General features: G+C 45.2%; 1 protein-coding gene across 1 annotated transcript in view; it reads left to right on the top strand.

Moving 5' to 3' along the window:
• Positions 1–14,636: 14,636 nt before the first annotated feature.
• MANSC4 (MANSC domain containing 4) overlaps positions 14,637–19,770 on the top strand; it is an 84,123-nt gene continuing 78,989 nt past the window's right edge. The window contains 2 exon segments of the mRNA XM_078647430.1: positions 14,637–14,870; positions 15,051–15,578. Coding sequence (XP_078503556.1) covers positions 14,637–14,870; positions 15,051–15,578 — 762 coding nt within the window.

The following is a 19,770-nucleotide window of genomic DNA, read 5'->3' as shown; positions in this document are numbered from 1 at the left end:
TCAGGACTGAGGTTAGGACTATCTTAACAGCCAGATGAAGTTATCTATCTTCATAGGGAAACTAACATGATGATGACCTAAGAGGCCTACTCAGCCCTGTGGACTGGAGAGAGGTGTTGATTCGGGAAATGTTGAGTAGTGTGCTGTCTCAAATGTAAAACTTCTCTATTATATGGTTGTGGTCGAGGAGGGCCTGTAACTGCTGCCAGCGGGAGATATTCAGCATGGATGGCCTCCATCCGGTGGAGCCAGAGCCGGGTGGCGATTGCCTGCTGTGATGGTGGAACAGCAGGAGTAGCTTCATCAAGAAAGAAAAAAAACATAACTTGTAAATAATGCTCAGTGCAAACACTTGTTTATTTAGTGGCACATTAGCAGAACATTGCTGGTCCCTTAGGGCCATTGGAATTTTTGATGTGATTAGTCACAGGGCCAAGTTTTCCCCACACAACTATCACATAAAGTGATTGCCAGGAATTTAGCCAGAATACCACCAGAATTAAAGTGATTTTTTTTGTTTAAAGGATTTCATAGTAAAAACTAAACAGACACTTTGGCCCTGATTATGATGATGTTCAGAGTTGCCTCCGACCAACATCATCGTGGATTCTGGACCGACCGACCTCCGGTTGGCAGTCCTGACCGCACCATCCCATTTCTCTATGGGAGATTGTGCTGCGGCCCTAAACTGCACAAAAAAGGATTTGGAAAAAGGAGGAACCAATATCAAAAGTATTTAACAAATAGGGGAATGTTAATTCTCCTATTAAAGTGGCATTAGTCCACTATTACTACTGTTTATTTGGAAAGCACCATCACTAGACATTGAGGACGTGACTACATATTTTATTTACTGTAATCACCAACCGGTTATTTTTCCGTACGTATTTTTGTTATTCTTTATCAAATTTTTTTACACTATACACACATATACATACCTATATACAACAATATAGATACAAAATCATACCACAATTTAAACACACAACAATATACAAAAATTATCTTTTTCACCCAACAAAAAGTATTGTTTCAGTGCCCTCCTATGCAATCTAGAAGATACACCTCGAGGTAGTCTGACACACGTGTTTCTAAGAGAACATTTTTTACAGAACCTAAAATCAGATTGTGTCAAATGGATATAAGTTCCAAAACAAAATGACATAAAGACTCTTCTGTGATGAAAGTGTCGACGCGGTCGCGTTTTGGCCTTCCAACCAATCTGGCCTCCTCAGGACTGGGTGATAAGAAACCTAAAGGAATATAAGACAATATATACATAAAAAATCACTGGACTGTCACACTCTCTGTGCCCCATACCAACTGGATCAAAGTTTGTCACCCGAGTAAGTAAAACGTGTCTTTAACCAATGTCAAAAAAGAGTGAAACAGACCACAGTACCGCATAACACAAGGCCAACGTATCCGAAGAGTTGAAACGCACCAAACAATAAAAGAAAGAGGAAGGGAACGGAAAAGTGTTTATAAAGAAGGACATAGAAAAAACACAGTCCCAACACCTAAAACCAAATACAAATGGACCCCACTTACTCCTATCGCTACTCCAATGGCGACCAACGAAAAGGCCTTGCAGTCTTGATCAAGCCTACAATTACAAAGAACAGTACTGGGTGGTCGACAGGGTATTCAAGGAAGCCAATCCTCACGTGCAAAGGAGAATCCCACTATGAATCAACAACCACCCATCTATCATACCTTGACGAGCAACTTGCTTCGTTACTCCAAAAATAGAATCGGGGTCTGATGGCCGGGAAAAGGGTAGAAAATCCTCACTGGGCTCCTGTTTCACACTCACGGATAGTTAATGACCCTCACAAATCACATCTAAAGGAAAATCACAAACCCCTTTCTTGGTTACAACATACATCGAAACATATAATCTAAATCAAGCCGAGTGGTCTAGATTCCCAGCACAGCGGGGAGCCCTTCTAGCAAAATCACCGTGAGTTATCACAACGCCGTCGCGCCTTCTCTTATCCCATGTTCACCTTAAAAAAATCCACTGGCGCCATTCAGGTAAACCAATTACCGATCGGTCTATGGCAGCCCGCGTTCTCTCCAAAAGTAGGTAGCAGTGGCATCTCACGTGACCACCCCACGCAACGTGCATTCATGCACAAGGAAAGAGGACTTCTCTGCTACCCCTCGTCCAGGGGAACGGAGGCCATCCTGTCTTACAAGACAACACGAACGGAAACGTTCGTATGCAGACATAAAAGAAAATTAGGGAAAACCACATAACCAATAACTGAAAACTAAAAAGAAAAAATCTAACACAAGCATCCCTGTGTAAAAGGGGACCTCCTCCACAAGGTGTGCAAACAGCCACACATCCGGATTCTATAAAAGTGAACCCAAACACCATCATTTCCCCACGGTTGACGAAAAGAGATCCAGTGGTACCCCGGATGGCACAGAGACAGACGTACAATCTCCACAGATGTATCCTACATCACAATTGAAGTACACACAAACAATAACAAATATTAAACAGGAAACAAGACTAAGTACAGTGTGTATACAATACATTTACGTAAAAAGTGAAGAAAATGATAAAACAAAGGGGGACATATTAACCTCATCATGTAGTGTACACAGGGGAGGGAAGGGCAAGAACAAGTGGGGGATCAGCAGATCGACTAACATCCAATCAATGTACCTTTAAAAAAATGAAGTTACATAATAAGTGCCCAGATTTCATCCCAGTCATTCAGACCAGACCTTGCTGTTTCATATTTCTCAATCATACGTGCTTCCAGTTTGTTCAATGTGATTGGTACATTCCCTTTCTTTTGAAACCAATAAGACAGACCACTCAATGTCGTTTTCATTATGATTGCATTCCACAAAATGATGTACCAAAGGGGCTACCAGGGTTTTACACCTAATCCTTGACTGATGTTGGATGATTTGCATTTTAACATTCAGGGTGGTTTGTCCTATATAGGTCTTATGGCAAAGACATGTGATGCAATACTCCACATTTTTGGTGTTACAATTAGAAAATCCCAGTTGGGTGTGTGTTCGACCATTAATAACCACAGATTTAGAGTTAGTGGTCAATGGACATACCACACATCCATTGCATTTAAAGTGTCCCACTACCGGAGGTAGGCTCAACATACTCCTTAGGTTCGTCTTCTCTGGGGGTAACCTAGTTGCTTTGACCAGATGTCTGATATTCTTACCTTTGTGAAATACAAAAAGGGGTTAGGGATATCAAGTTATTCAATTAATCTCCAGTTTTTTAAGCTGATCTGTTTAATCTTATTGGCCTTATGGTTGAAAGTCAGGACACAAGTCATCTTATCTGTATCTTGTTTCTTTTTAGGGCTTAACAGAGTCTCACGTGGGGTAAACCACGCCCTTTTCAGAGCTGCTCTTACCAACTTTTTTGGATACCCCCTGTTACATAACTTTATTTGCAATTTCTCGGCATTGTCAAAATAGTCAGTTTTGTTGGTGCAGTTGTGCCTAATCCTCAAGAACTGCCCATGGGGCAAGTTCTCCTTGAGGGTCCTGGGATGTCCACTGTCAAAGTGAAGGAGTGTGTTGCGATCTGTAGGTTTAGAGTAAAGACACTCCTCCAATTTCCCTTCTTTATGCCCCACACACAGATCAAGGAAATTAATAGATGAATTGCTGTGGGAGATGGAAAATTTCAAATCAATAGAACTTGCATTGAGCCAGTTGTGAAACAGCAGGAGTTGCTCCTCAGTACCTGACCATATCAAAAAGATATCGTCGATAAAGCGACTCCATCGCATTATATGTGATCTGAAAGGGGCAGTTTCCAGGAAGATGTAATATCTTTCAAACCTATCCATAACTAGATTAGCTATCTCTGGTGCGAAGCAACAACCCATGGCTACTCCTTTTACTTGTAAAAATAAATCATCCTTAAATGCAAAAAAATTGTTCTTCAGCAAATTTTAGCCAGGGTGGATATCAACTGTGTGGGCACTGCATGTGGTCTCGGTCTCTCATCCAATACTGTGTCTAAAACAAAAAGGGCTTCCTCCTGCGGGATGTTCGTATATCGAAAGTGACCAAAAGCTGGTGGTCACAGTCAAACATTGAATTCTCAGTTTTGGAGATTAAATCCATGGAGTCCCTAATAAAGGCCTCAGTGAGTGGGACGAAAGGTTTTAGGAACACGTCAGTGTATTTTGCAAGGGGTTCAAGTAAGGAACCACAGGCTGCAATGATCGGGCATCCTGGGGGATGGCATGTGTCTTTATGTACTTTAGGTAAGACATATATGTTTGGGATCTTTTGTATAGTAGAATTTAAAAATGCATATTCCTTCTTACAGATAAAACCCTCCTTCAAGGCTTGAGTGGTTATATGTAGAATTTGGGCCTTAAATCTAGGTGTGGGGTCTTCAGTGATTGGCCGATAATGCTCTCTATTCTGGAGTTGATTCAGAATCACTTTATCATATTCTTCAGGATCCCACAAAACAATCCCCCCTCCCTTATCCGCAGGTTTTATAACGGTCAAGGGGTTATTAGATAAATCTCTCAGTGCTGCCATTTCCTGTCTGGAGAAATTGGACTTGAAGAACATTTTCTTTTTGTTGTAATCATCAAGTTCTTTCAAAATTCTTTCCTCAAAATAAAGAATTTCGTCTGGCATGGTCGTACTATCCGGGCAAAAAGTGGATTTTTTGTGTAATCCACTATTATTTAAATCACCCGTATCCTCTGCACCTGAAAAGAATATTTTCAATCTAACTTTCCGTAGAAATTGTAAGACTTCTGTCTTAATATTTACCGGGTCAGGTCTCACCAAAGGGACATACGACAGACTTTTAAGTAAAAAAAATTATTCGATGTTAGTCAAGGTATGTTTGGAGAGATTGTAAATGGGGATCAATTCAGTATCACCGTTCGGCGTGTTATGAAAGTTGCCATTCACCTGTTGTATGTTCTGTGTCTGGTTCTGAAGCCTCCTTTGTCTAGTACTGGTGGTGGTGCTGCCCTCCATTCTCCTCTGTACCCCCTCCCCCTGTGTCCTCTGCCTAAAAAAGGAAGGGATCTTGGGTATTGGAAGTAAGTCGGGTATGGTTGATATTGTTGATATTGTCCAGTCGATCCCTGATCTGAATCAGAGGAGGACTCAGAAAAGGTGATGAAATTCCTACGGGATCTGCTTCTATATTGCAAGTTTAATGTACTTGGATTGTTATTCTTAAAGAAATCCTCCTTCAAGTAGGGATAAACAGTCTCAAGTTTGAAGTTTTTTATATCCCTTGCAATTTTGGTAGTTTTAAGATTCACAGTATGTGTTTTAAAATCAGTAATGGTTTTCTCAATCGAATCCAAAAGTGCTTTAGCGTCAGTTATACTCGAATCTGCCCCGATCTCTTCTAATCTTTTTATTTCTTTGAGTTCTTCCTCACTAATTTTCAGGGCCGTTTGAATGGACAACACTGTCCAATCGCGGGAACATTTGGTACCCACTCCACTGAAATCAAGGAGGTAAGGTTTGTCGTTAATGAAAATGACTGGTATATTCTTAACCTGTAAGCCTACAGGTAGCGTATTACTTTTCAAGTGATCCAAAAGGACCTTTGCATGTAATTGTGTTCTGGTATTCTTTTTGCGAATCTGTATAAGACGTTCTCCTTTGTCCGAGTTCAAAGTACTTGTAGCTCCCTGGGCCCCGCCTGGCAATGAAGGAATCTGCAATAATCTATTAATGTCTTTATCAGAGTACTGAACCATGTAAGGTTCATTCATATTCAATCAGTAAGTACTTATAACTAAACCCACCCTACTACCTTATGTACACTACCTACCAATAAAAATGAAAAAAATGAAAAAAACTCACACTATAGTACACCTGCACGTCCCCAACAGAAGAGATGGGCAAATTCAATAATTATATACAAGAACCAATTCTCACACACCTACTCGCATACCACACAACCCTCACAGACCCTAAACTGGCCATAGCACAAGCTCCCATAGAGAAACTAGAGATTCTGCTAATCCCTGCACACCGTGGCAGGCAACTCAGGGTGCCTGCCACACGGTGCAGGATTAATAGGGGGGCCCCCAACCAGAGGCCGTGGAGGAATGGGGGCCCTGCTAGGGGCCCGCACGGTCGCTGTCCGACAGCCTTTCCATGTCGGAAAGCCCGACATGGAAAGCCTGTCGGAAACAGACATTGTAATCCGCCCACCATCCTAATGGGCACCCAAATTAGGGAAATAGAGAATAATTTAACGAGCAAAAAGGCATTGTGGTAATCAAAATAGGTTCAAAGAAAGAGAAAAAATAATTTTCAAACTTTTAAGGCACAACGTGTCTAGAAAAAGTCAAGCAGTATGGAAAAAACAACAGTGAAAATTGGACCGGGCCTTTGGCGCCACCTCAGGCAAATTGTGATGGGGCGGAGTTGGATACACCAAGTGGGTTGCCCTGGTCAAAGGTTTTACCTTCAGACTAAGTTCCAACTGCTGGGAAAGCTTGTTCTAGTCTGTACAGCAGCGCCTAGCTCCTGACAACAAGCGTGTGGGCTCCAGGTATCTCTCCAGCCAGGTCTCCTGCAGGCTCTAGTCCCCTTTGGTAAGCTAGGCCCTCTAGGAATCAGGAGTACTTTGACTTTTTGTGTCCCTGAAGCAGTTAAATAGGAGGCCAACCACTTGATACTTGAGAAGCAGTTCCAGTCCATGGGTGCCACCAGGATTCAGGAGTCATTAAGTTCTTGCTTGAGTACTCTTCTTCCAGTAAGAATCCGAAGTCAGGATTCCTCCTCTTCCAGCAGGACCGTCTTCTTCAAATGGAGTCTTCCAAGGTCCAGGAATGTTTTGAAAGAGTGGTAGTCGAGGTACTAAATATATCCTGTGCACTAGTCAGTAACTAGAGAACATTTAACATCCGGTTCTAATGATTTTAGCATAGTCTCTTCACCTCTTTTTACTATACTTCTTCTAACTGTAAAATTACCCAGGATTCTGTGTTTCAACATGACTGGGCCCTGGTTTTTTACCAGGCAGGCCTCTCTTCAGCTTCTGGGCCACTTACTGGTTGTCCCTCCTTCTGTAGCTGGAGCCTGACTGTTTATTAGAGTCATAGGATGAACACTCGATGGCATCTCCAAGTCAAAAGAGGTAGTGCTAAAGCTGCCCTTAGTTCTGCCAACTGTTCCTGTCCACTCCCAGATAACTAATCCCTGCTAAGTGGTCAGAGGTTAACATCCATTCCATTGGCCTTTACTGGGCTCAGAGGCAGGCCATTGTTCTCGGACCCAGGGTTCTTAACTCCCCCAACCAAGGATGTGAATTTTAGCTCTGTAGGTGTGATGAGTGACAGAACTGTTTTTAATCCAGTTTTGCCTCAGGCAGCCTAAAGTCATTTTGACAAAGTACTTTTCTGCTTAAGTTATCAAATATCTGATTTCGCCATTTAGTAAGATTTCAGAAACTAAGCAGCAAATAACTTTGTTGCATGTGTCTAGCACTTTCCTAAGCAGAGATTAAAAATACATATTTTAATCCCACCCAGGTCTATTATGGAAATGTGTAGCCAGGCCTACACAGTAAAATACCATTTAGGGTCTATTTCTCTGAAAGGGCGCACTAAGCCCCAATAGGTAGTGTGCCCATTTTTTGTATTTAACACCATGCCCTCTGGACTTACAGGGCACACTTTATGAGTGACTTGTAAATATATAAAAATAGGCTTTTACTTCACTGCAAAGCATTTTTCTTTGCCATGTTCGCCCAACACATCTAAAATACACCCTAGCTAGAGCACAATGGTGCTCCTGGTAGATATTTATTTTTGTCATATATTTAGGTCATGTAAATATACACTGCAGCTCACATTTACTTTTCCATGCCATAGATGGAGGGTGAAGGCTGATTTGCATATGGCTGGGTTCAAACTGGAATGGCATGGGGGCAAAAAACGATGCATTTAGGCCCCAATCTCTGTACTGGGGTGAATTTATGACATCATTCTGTACTCTGTCCATCAATTGTTCTTTTTGCAATTGTCACCCCAAGTGGAACGGGTATGCCCAGACATGGGTCCCGTGCTCTCCATGACACTGAGTCAGGCTATCCTGGCTGATGAGGGGTGAAACTCCAAAACCGGTCCTAGGATGCTTGTTTCCAGTCCGGTGAGGACCTGGCCTGGCAGTTCAGACTGTACTATTTCCATTGGGTGCAGGGTCAAGACTGATTTGTATATGTCTGGGTACAAACTGGAATAGCATGGGGAGGAAAAAACTATGGATTTAGGCCCAGATCTCTGCACTCGGGTAAATGTATGACATTGTTCTGCATTCTGTGCATCAATTGTTCTTTTTGTATTTGTCACCCTGAGTGGGACAGCTATGCCCAAGCGTGGGTCCCGTGCCCATGGGGAGCAAAGAAAACTATGAATTTAGGCCCAGATCTCTGCACTGGAGTGAATGTATGACATTGTTCTGCATTCTGTCCATCAATTGTTCTTTTTGTAGATGCATTTTAGGCACCATTTACAACGGACTAATTGGGATACAGCACATATTTTAGAGGGGAAGCAATTCCACTTTACTACTATTTAGCAATGGTAAAGTGCAAATAGTTTTAAAGCCAGAAAATCCAGGTATGCACCAATGAGGGGACCACAACAAAAAATAGGGTTATTTCTTACAATCAGTTTTATCTGTAGTCTCTGTATCCAAGAACATCAACACCAAAATAATAAATGTCAGGACAGATGCCCTGTGGTTCGTAGGGTGAACAAACATAATGCCGCAAAAGTTACCTTGTTTTTTTCATAGATGGGGTGGGGGGGTCTATCTGAGACTGTTTCAAGTATTACTATATGATAGGTAATAAATAATTTTTTCAACCGTAACGCTTGTGTAATAAATAAATTCACACATCTTGCGTTATTTTGATTGTATCTTGTGGCGATTATCAGCAATTGGAGCTGTTTAAATACTACAGTATCAGGGTCAGGCTGGGACAGAAAATAGGCCTGTGCACGAAAATAAAAGTGGCCCCATTAGATAACTAAGATGTGCCCCATGTTTATAAACTGGCCAGTTTTGAACGTGTAAAGACACCTGTATAAGTGCTTTGCAAGGTGTAGATAGAAGGCTGAATGGATTTGAGCTTGTTTTAATATCAAGGGAAGCCAATAAAATCCGGGCCACACACTGACCTGTCACACCAGTCCGTTTGTCACTGCCTGGTTGCCCCACGGCGCCCGACTGTCTTTGCCTGGGATCAGGAGTTTCCCCAGTGAGGTGAAAGGCCGGGGGGCGGTTTCTCCGCTGGTGGGGCTGGTTTAGTTGCCGGGCACCCGCCATCCACATTCCTGATTGCAGTTCTTATAAATCAACACTCCAAAACAAATGGTTTCAAGTATACTTTAAAACCGTTTATTTTTGTGTTTGGGTGGTTCCGGTCTCCTAAAGAGAGGGATGTGATTAGCTGGTTAATGTAGCATGCCATCCTACATGATCCCCACATTGTATCAACCAGCAACTTCCTGGGCCCGGCGTGGACCAGGGAGTATAAAATAAAGGTGACGTCAGTGCTCGTGGCTGAATGCACATAGAGAGAACAACGTAGTATATCCCTTTTGCCTCACCCCCAACCTTAGCCTGCATCAGTCCTCGTTAATGCACCGCTACATTGACGACGAAGCGGAAAGAACTTGCTGCGTAAATGCAGAGTGAGCTTACCGGCAGAGTGGTGGTGACATCCGGTGGCGGAGAGTTGGCGATGCTACAAACTGGATAGTAAGGAGCAGCGGCGGAGAGTGTCTGGTGGGCCAAGCGGCAGGCAGCGTGCTGAGGTGAGCCCGCTGGTAATTCCCAGCGAAGCGAGGGCATGCAAGGCTGACAGCGACACCGAAATTGACCCGAAGTAGGCACACCGGGTGAGTGCGTAGCAATGCATGAGAAGAGCGCACGGGGCGTGCCAGTCCCGGTAACCACGCGGAAGAGCAAGAGCGGCAAGGAGTCGAGCAACATCACGCGCCATGTCAGTGGAGGCGGACGATGGTGCGCAGGGAGCTGCCGAGGAGAGCGCATGCACTAAGCTAAACGCATTACCAATGTTCAGCCAACTGGCAGATCCGGTCACAGCAGCGCCAAGTTGGCGCAAATGGACATGGTTTTCCACAGACTCCCTGCCGGATGTCTTATCCGCGCTCCCTGATTCCTACTATGCCCTTTGGGCCGATCGCCCCGATGGGAAAGTCGGCGGGGGAGTGGCGATGATCATCCGATCCAATCTTCAGTTCCAACTGCTTCCCCATCCCCTCATACCTAACGTTGATTTTCTTGTGGCCCACTCGCTAAACCTTTTGTCCCCCTCACGGTGATCCTCATATATCGCCCCCCCCAGACCATGCCCTATTTTGTACCTGCCCTACAGGAGCTGCTGGCCACTCTTGTGGTCAACAACTCCTCGGTTCTCCTACTGGGTGACCTTAACTACTGGCCTAGTGACTCCAGGGAAGACAGGGCTTCCAAAGATTTTACTGACACCATGTGTGGTCTCAATTTCATTTCTCATATTCACTCCCCTACCCACTCACAGGGTCACATCCTTGATCAGTTATGGTCGGCCAGTCGGGTTATCTCTTCCACCACTATTCTCCCCTGCAATTGGTCTGATCACTCACTCATTTCCTTCACTATTGACCTTGGTGCCACTCATAAGCCAGTTCTGCCCAAGAACATCTTAGCTCACAACTGGAATCGGGTAGATTTCAACACTCTGCTCGTCTTTGGCGGCCTTTTCCCCTGACCTATCGGATCTCTCTCTTGATCAACAAGTGGATGCCATTAACGGCTGGTTGTCCACCTCATGTGACCCAGTGGCACCTCTTAGGAGAGTCAAGGCATGCCGCCTTCACAAAGCCAATAAGTGGTTTACAGATGATATTAAGACCTTGAAATTGCCTCTCAGACAATCAGAACGTCAGTGGAGGCGCAATTACTGCCCCTCCTTGAGAGATCGATACAGGTCTCTCCTTAATAACTACAAAACAGCTATCCTCTCAGCCAAATTAGACTATTTTTCCAGGCAAGATTCTGTCAGCGGCAAATAAACCTAAGGAGGTTTTTTCCATCGTTCACTCCCTGGCTGCATCTGACAGAGTTAATCCCTACCCTGTCCCATCCCAAGCCCTCTGCCTCTCCTTGAATGATTTTTTTCTTGAGAAGATTGCTAACATCAAACGGAATATCCCTCCGTCTTCTTCTCCCCTCCCCTTCCCCTCCCTTCCCCCTCCACGTTCCTCTCTTATTCAGTTTCCACCTATCTCTAAGGAATCCTTCCTTATCTTGCTCAGAAAAATCAAGTCAGGCTCCCCTGCCGACTATGGACCAGCTCGCATCTTAAGGGAGTTGTTCTCCGGTTGCCCCGATCCTCCTCTTTCCCTTCTTACTGCCTCCATTTCCCAGGGTACAGTTCCGGCCTTTTTTAGATCTGCCACAGTGGTCCCTATTTTGAAGAAACCTGGCTCTGATCCTACTCTCCCCACTAATTTTAGACCCTACTCCCTTATCTAGGGAAGATCCTGGAGAGCCACATCACTTCCTACCTCTCGACCTACATCGAGGACAACCACCTTCTGGCCTCCCATCAAGCTGGCTTTCGCCCAGTCCACTCGACTGAATCCGTGGTCCTTGCTGTTCTGGACGAGCTGAAGAGTAAGGCTGACTCCAACTCCCCCCAAGCCTTGGTGCTTCTTGATTTGTCCGCTGCTTTTGACACGGTCGACCATTCCATCCTCCTCGATCGTGTCATGGCAGCGGGCATCCGGGGCTCTGCCTTCTCTTGGCTCGCCTCATTCCTCCAGGGTCGGACGCAGGCCGCTCGTCTCTCCAGTTTCTCTGCCCCCCCCCCGTCCGGTGCACTGTGGGGTTCCCCAAGGTTCCTCCCTTTCCCCTCTTCTTTTCAACCTTTACATCTATCCGCTTATTGTTTCTTTGTTAAACATGGGGGTCTCCGTATACAACTACGCTGACGACCTTCAGCTGGTTTTCGATCGTTCTCATAACTCTGACTCCCATCCTAAAACTCCACACCACACTAAACTTCATTGCTGACTGGATGAATCAAAACCATCTAAAGCTCAATCCGGACAAGACGGAGTTGGTCCTGACTGGTGGCTCTTCTAGCCCCTGGACCTCTGGCTTTTGGCCTTCCACCCTCGGCCCACCCCCGGTTCCTTCTGCCTCAGTTAGAACCCTGGGAATTAAAATCAGTCAGGACCTCTCCCTCCGTCCCCAGGTCAGCGCTGTTGTTTCATCCTGTTTTCTGTCCCTCAGGATTATTAGAAAGATTTCCCGCTTCTTCTCTTTCGATGCCCTGAAAATTATTGTTTTGGCCATGATCCTTTCACGGGTGGACTATGGGAATTGCCTCTATGTGGGCATTCCTGCCTATGAGTTGCGGCGTCTCCAGTCCATCCAGAATGAGGCCGCTCGCCTTATTCACAGGCTTCCAAAATTCCACCACACTACCCCCTTACTTAGATCCCTCCACTGGCTTCGCATCCAACAGAGGACCCTCTTCAAGATGGGTTGCATAGTCTTTATGGCCCGTGCCCGCACGGCCCCTATCTTCATCAATTCCATGATCACCCACTACCTTCCCTCCCGCAACCTTCGTTCTTCCACCCAGGCACTCATAACTGTCCCCCGCTTCCGCGAGTCCAGAGTAGGTGGGACTAGGGCCCAGATGTAGGTAAAATAGATTTACCGATTTTTAATTACCGAATCCTACCGATTCGGTAATTAAAAATCGGTAAATCTAAGGGGTGGATATGTAGGAACATCCAGATGTTCCTTTTACCGAATCGGTAAATATCTGTATTTACCGATTCTGTAAATACCGACCGGTAATGCCCCATTCATTCCTATGGGCTTTGAAGCCCATAGGAATGAATGGGGCATTACCGGTCGGTATTTACCGAATCGGTAAATACCGATTTTGACAAGGGTGCAGGGGGTGTCACTTTGACACCCTCTAGCACCCCCAAAAAAGATTCGGGGGCCATGTGGCAGGCATACCTGCCCTAAGGGCAGGTCTCCCTGTCATATGGCACAGGTGTGCATGCACACATGTGCATGCACACCGGAATCGTTTTTTTACCATGAAGTTGGATTTCATGGTAAAATACCGATTCTGTAAGGCTTGTGGGACTCAGAAGAGTCCCACCTACATATCAAAAATACCGAATAGGTATAAATACCGATTCGGTATTTTACAGATTCGGTAAATTTACCGATCGGTAAATTTACCGAATCTGTAAAATTCTGGGCCCTACATACCATTTACTAAATACCGGTCGGTAACGGCCGAAAATACCGATTTTCGGCCGTTACCGACCGACCTACATCGGGCCCTAGATTCTCCACCCTTGCCCCCCGCTTCTGGAGCAGCCTCCCCCTGACCATCAGATCCATTCCTGTTTACCTGCACTTTCGCAAGGCACTTAAAACACATCTGTTATCCCAAGCTTTCCCGTCTTAATCACTCCCTGGTGTCCCGTCCTTTGGCAACCGTCTTAATCTCCTAGCGCCAGGAAGCCGCTTGGCCACAGAGCGCTCTATAAATATTTTAAACTTCATATGTCTCTAGAGAACTACTTTATCGCAGTACGTGAAGCAAATGGTGTAGTCAAGTGGTCCACCATGCTGCATGTGGGCGGTGATAAGCTCTATGAGCTGTTTCAGGACCTGCCAGATACAGGCGATAGAAATGACTATGAGAAAGTGGCAAGGACCCTATACCGCTATTTCGACCTGCAGGTAAACCCTGATTTTGAACACTTCAATCTGCGACAGGCAAAGCAAAGGAAAAATCCGTAGACATGTTCTTCGCATGGCCAAGAAAGCTGGGGAGCTTCTGCACCACAGGGATCGACAATCAGCTCGAGATACAAGCTCAACTAATTAAAAAATGTTAGGGGAGAGGAGTTGGCCAAACGGCTAGGGCAGTCGACCTCGAATCTGGGGAACCGGGTTCGAGTCTCGGCAATGATGCTGCACATCCTGTGATTCTGGACAAATCACTTAATCTCCCTGTGCCTAATACAAATGAATGTGTCCTCATATAACGCAACTGGTGCTATGTAAAGTGCTCTGATACCCGATACTGGGTCAAGTTTGCGCTATATAAAATTCAGTAAAAAACAAAATGTAGGTCATATGATAGGCAGAAACTAATTCTACGACAGCCACTAATATATCTGGATGACATCCTAGTGTTAGGGAGAACTCATGAGTTGGTGGACGCCCGAGCGGGGTAAATGGAATCTGCACTAGGAAGATGAGTATCTGGACCCCTAGAAGTACACCCCGTCACAATCAAGGAGGAGAGGGTGGACGCTGTTCGGAAGGGGTCAGGTAGAGGTAGAGGAGGCGCAAGTGTGCGCCCAGGAGGTAGAGGGTGTGAAAGCTGTGGGCTGGACAGTCACCCTCCGCGAGGATGCCCTGCACAAGGAAAACCGTGCCTGAAGTGTGGCAAAGTGGGACACTTTGCAAAGGTGTGCATGAGTGCGGAGAGGACGCCAATGCCAGAAGGCAAGACAAAAAAGTTTGGGCCTAACACGCAAGTGGTCCAAACGGCAGATACCACAGACGACATGGAGAGTCAGTGCCAGCGAATGAAAGTCACCGATGACAATGAGGACAACGAGGTGTTCGTCATTTCATACACTGGACGGATGAATCCAAGGAAGAGACCACCACCAATATGCCAAATATGCACAGGTGGGAACAAGGTGACGGCCCTAATAGACACAGGAGCATCAGTTAACCTCCTGGATGCAGAGCGCTACAGGCAGCTCAAACCGAGACCACCACTACTCAGCACGAAAGTGAGAATCTTTACATATGGGGGAGACACACCCATTCCACCACAGGGAGTGATTGAAGTGGAGGTGACCCATGGGGGTATGTCCGCGACAACGAGATTTCACGTGACACAGGACAGTGCGGAAACCCTACTGGGCTGTCATTCAGCAGAAGGTCTTGAAATAGTCATGTTCGCCTGACAGATACATCAATCGCACGCAAAAGTAATCTTGGCAGAATTGCCATGGCTGTTTGAAGGGCTGGGTTGCCTGAAGAGCGTAACGGTCAAGCTACACAACGACAAAGCAATCAAGCCAGTAGCCCTGCGCCATAGAAGAGTGTTGTTCCATCAGAGGCCGCTGGTCGAGGCGGAGCTGGAAAAGCTAGAAAAAGCTGTGGTGATCGAGAAAGTTTGGGGCCTACTGAAGCCCAAACAACTGGGTGCCATAGGCCTGTGTGCGGATATGCGCTTGCCGAACAAGACCATCCTGAGAGAAAGGCACATAACTCCCATGATAGATGAGATTGTGGCTGACATTAATGGAGGAAAGTGGTTCTCGAAAGTGGACCTTAATTTGGGATACCACCAGCTGCTCCTTGACGAAGATAGCCGCTACATCACCACGTTCTACACACACATCGGATTGCAGAGATTCAAGCGACTCAGCTTCGGGGTGTCATCGGCAGCCGAGGTCTTTCAGGACGCCATCTGCGAGGCCTTGTCGGGGCTGGTGGGGGGTCATAAAAGTCAGAGATGATGTGCTGATCTTTTCAAAATTCCTGAAAGAACACCATGATCACCTGGGAGCGACACTGCAAAGGCTGGTAGAGCAAGGGTTAACATTGCACAAGGAGAAGAGTGCGTTCTATACAAACTAAGTTGAGTTCTTCGGGTACTAGTTCTCCAAGGAGGGACTACAAGTTGATCCAGCGAAAGTGTGGCCATTCTAGCTGCAACTATATCACAGAGCCAGACGGAAATGCTGAGTATTCTGGGTATGGTGAAATATTGCGGCCATTTCATTCCCCACCTGGCAACTATCTCAGAGCCACTGAGAGCGCTCAGCAAGAAAGATGTGAAATGGCTATGGACCTGTGAGACCGCAAGGACATTTCAAGTTGTCAAAGGAGCGCTGTTACAGGGGGAGACTATTGTACTTTAAACTGGGGAACCCCACAGAACTGGTAGTGTACGCCAACCCGGTAGGTCTCGGGCGGCACTCCTTCAGCAGGACACCAGGGAGGAGTGAGTGCCCATAGCCTATGCCAGCAGAGCTCTAACAGCGGTGGAGACAAGGCACGTGCAAATCGAGAGCAAGGCATTGGCCATCCAATGGGTGTCAACTTAGTCAAAGGGAAATCCCTGGGTGTACGTTAAAGCAAGTACGTATTGTGTTGCTATATAGGTTCTACCCACTCATGCACACTTTTCTTATACAGACCTCACGGGAAAAATAGATGAAAATTCAAAATAGATTTCCACACTAAAAATGAACGTTCACAGTCTTTTTATTATTATAAAAAGTGAAGGCTCCACTTCACACAAGAATGGGTTAAAATTTCAAAGAAAACTCTTTGAACAGATACCATAAAATTAAATAGACAGTTAATAACAAATCATTACATACATGATCAAAAACAATATCACATTCATTAGAATTATACAACACGAGATAAAAAGGAGAAATAATCAATACAAATATCATACAAAAATACAATTGGATCCTTTTCACAAACCCCCTACCACTGTGGCCTTAAGATTCTCCCGCCACTGTTATTATAGATCCACTGGTCTTTCTTTAATATTGGTGGTGCAGTAAACAGTAACTATAATATATGAATATCTGTTACTTCCTCAACCTTGTTTGGATTCTAATACAGTAAAAGTGCGTCGACACGTTTCGGTGTTATATCACTTGATGTTGTAACACCTTCATCAGAACATGCCGTCTCTTTGGGGTCACCGGCTTCTAGACTTATAGTTAAAAATCTCCTGTGGGTATTGTAGGAGTCCCCCAGGAAAAACAGCCGTCGGGGAGGCCTCCTCCAGACGATCACTGTTGTTCTAGGTTTTGATATACCTCAGGGGTGATATAGCTCCTCAAGTACACAAGGTCTTTCCCTTGTTTTATGGTCAGGTGGGCGTAGATCCCCTCCTCTTTTTGATTTGTATAAATATCTTTGTAGGAATTAAAATGTTCTCATGAACGGGCATATATCAGTATATCTTGGCTTGGGAACTGGATATGTTCTGCTCGAGTTTCTGTTATCGCCTCTGCCACGTTCTTCTCCTTCTCAGATCCTATTTTAATTCCTACAAAGATATTTATACAAATCAAAAAGAGGAGGGGATCTACGCCCACCTGACCATAAAACAAGGGAAAGACCTTGTGTACTTGAGGAGCTATATCACCCCTGAGGTATATCAAAACCTAGTACAACAGTGATCGTCTGGAGGAGGCCTCCCCGACGGCTGTTTTTCCTGGGGGACTCCTACAATACCCACAGGAGATTTTTAACTATAAGTCTAGAAGCCGGTGACCCCAAAGAGACGGCATGTTCTGATGAAGATGTTACAACATCAAGTGATATAACACCGAAACGCGTCGACGCACTTTTACTGTATTAGAATCCAAACATGGTCGAGGAAGTAACAGATATTCATATATTATTGTTACTGTTTACTGCACCACCAATATTAAAGAAAGACCAGTGGATCTATAATAACAGTGGCGGGAGAATCTTAAGGCCACAGTGGTAGGGGGTTTGTGAAAAGGATCCAATTGTATTTTTGTATGATATTTGTATTGATTATTTCTCCTTTTTATCTCGTGTTGTATAATTCTAATGAATGTGATATTGTTTTTGATCATGTATGTAATGATTTGTTATTAACTGTCCATTTAATTTTATGGTATCTGTTCAAAGAGTTTTCTTTGAAATTTTAACCCATTCTTGTGTGAAGTGGAGTCTTCACTTTTTATAATAATAAAAAGACTGTGAACGTTCATTTTTGGTGTGGAAATCTATTTTTAATTTTCATATATTTTTCCCGTGAGGTCTGTATAAGAAAAGTGTGCATGACTGGGTAGAACCTATATAGCAACACAATACGTACTTGCTTTAACGTACACCCAGGGATTTCCCTTTGACTAAGTTGTCACTGTACCCTGTTCCCTGGTGATAGTGGGGTACTCTCTCTTGTGTTTACATCCAGTGGGTGTGTCAGCGCGTCAACACCTCTGTTTGCTCAAGTTTAGAGCAGTATTGGACCACAGGCCGCTGGTACCACTGATTGGAGGGACTGCAAGAAGCGGACCACCCCGCATTGAAAGATGGGCTGTGCAGTTCCAACATGACAATTTTGATGTAGTGTACAGGCCAGGAGTCAACAATCCAGCCAATTACTTATCTTGTCATCCACTGTCAGCGGTTCCGGATCATCAGCAAGAGGTGGATAGCGGTGCAGAGCAAATCACGGAATGCCGCTTGTCCTCGAGCATTGTCACTGGAAGACATTGTAGTGGCAACAAGAGAAGATGTGTGCCTGTCGGCAGTCAAAGAGGCACTGCACAACCACCAATGGAGGAATTTCCTGGATGGTGTGAGTGGGCTGATGGAGGAGGAGAAGGAAGCCGGAATGGGTGCATGCAGGTGCCGGTAGGAGCTCAACAAGTGCAGTGAGGGACTGGTCCTCAGAGGAAATGAAGATAGTATTGCCAGCAAGTCTGTGGAAGAAGACGGTTGATCTAGTGCACCAGGGTATCAGGGAATTGAAAAAAACAAAGCTCGTCTGAGAACCAAAGTGTGGTTTCCTGGAGTAGACCGCATGGTTGAAGACAAAGTGAGGAGTTGTCATGCATGCCTAATCACTGGAGGAGAATCCCCTGTGCCACCAGTAATCACGGAAACACCTAGCACAAAGCATGGACAGCAATAAGCATTGACTTCAGGAGCTTCCCTGATGGGAGATCAATGGTGGTTATGGTGGACAGCTATTCCAAGTTTCCGGTTGTCGAGGTTGTGAGAGCCACAGCGTTTGATGCCATAAAACTGGTGATGGAGAAAACATTTGCTCTACTGGGGACACCGGAGGAAATACGGACCGACAATGGCCCCCCATTTCATGGACAAGAGTTCAGAGAATATATAGAGCAGTACAACATCCATCATAGGAAGGTGACTCCACAATGGCCTCAAGCCAACGGCGAGGTGGAGAGGTTTATGCGTACGATCAACACAGCACTGAGAATCGGTGATGATCAACGCGAAGATCTGGAGGGGTGTTTATACCAATTCCTGAGGGCATAGAGGCAAATGCCTCACAGCACGATGGGACGCTCTCCCAGTGACCTAATCATGAAAAGAGCAGTAAGAGACATTGTGCTAGAAAGTGAACGCTGGACACCCAGTGAACTGGACAGCGCGGCTGCACAATCTAAGAGAAAAAAAACAATGATCAAGCCACTAAGAGGAGAAGAGCCAAAGTGGTAAAACTCTGCAGAGGAGACAGAGTGGTGGTAAAAGACAGACATCTGTGATGGAAATTTAGAACTCCGTTTGAAAAGGATCCCTGGGAAGTAATCAGTGTGCAGAGAACCATAGTAACTGTGCAGGGAGGGGAGAGGAGATTAGCGAAAAAATGTATCATGGTTTAAGAAACTAGTGTTTCCCACCGAATAGCGAGGAGCGAGGAAGTGGAACAAAGGATCTCACAGAACGAAATGAATGATATGAACGAGGCAGCGGACAACGGGTCACCAAGGCTGGAAGAACAAACAATGGAAGGAGAAAGAGAAGAAGAGAGAGAAAGACAGGAACTGAACACTCCAAGGAGAGCGGAGACAAGACTATCCCAGAGGGGATATCTCTATAGACTGAGAGACAATCGACAGCCAAGCCTAAAGCTATGAGACTTTCTGT

Source organism: Lissotriton helveticus, chromosome 1_1 (assembly GCF_964261635.1).
Source record: "Lissotriton helveticus chromosome 1_1, aLisHel1.1, whole genome shotgun sequence".
Classification (NCBI taxonomy): Eukaryota; Metazoa; Chordata; class Amphibia; order Caudata; family Salamandridae; genus Lissotriton; species Lissotriton helveticus.
The sequence above is the reverse complement of the archived record's forward strand: the minus strand, read 5'-3'. Positions and strand labels throughout refer to the sequence as shown.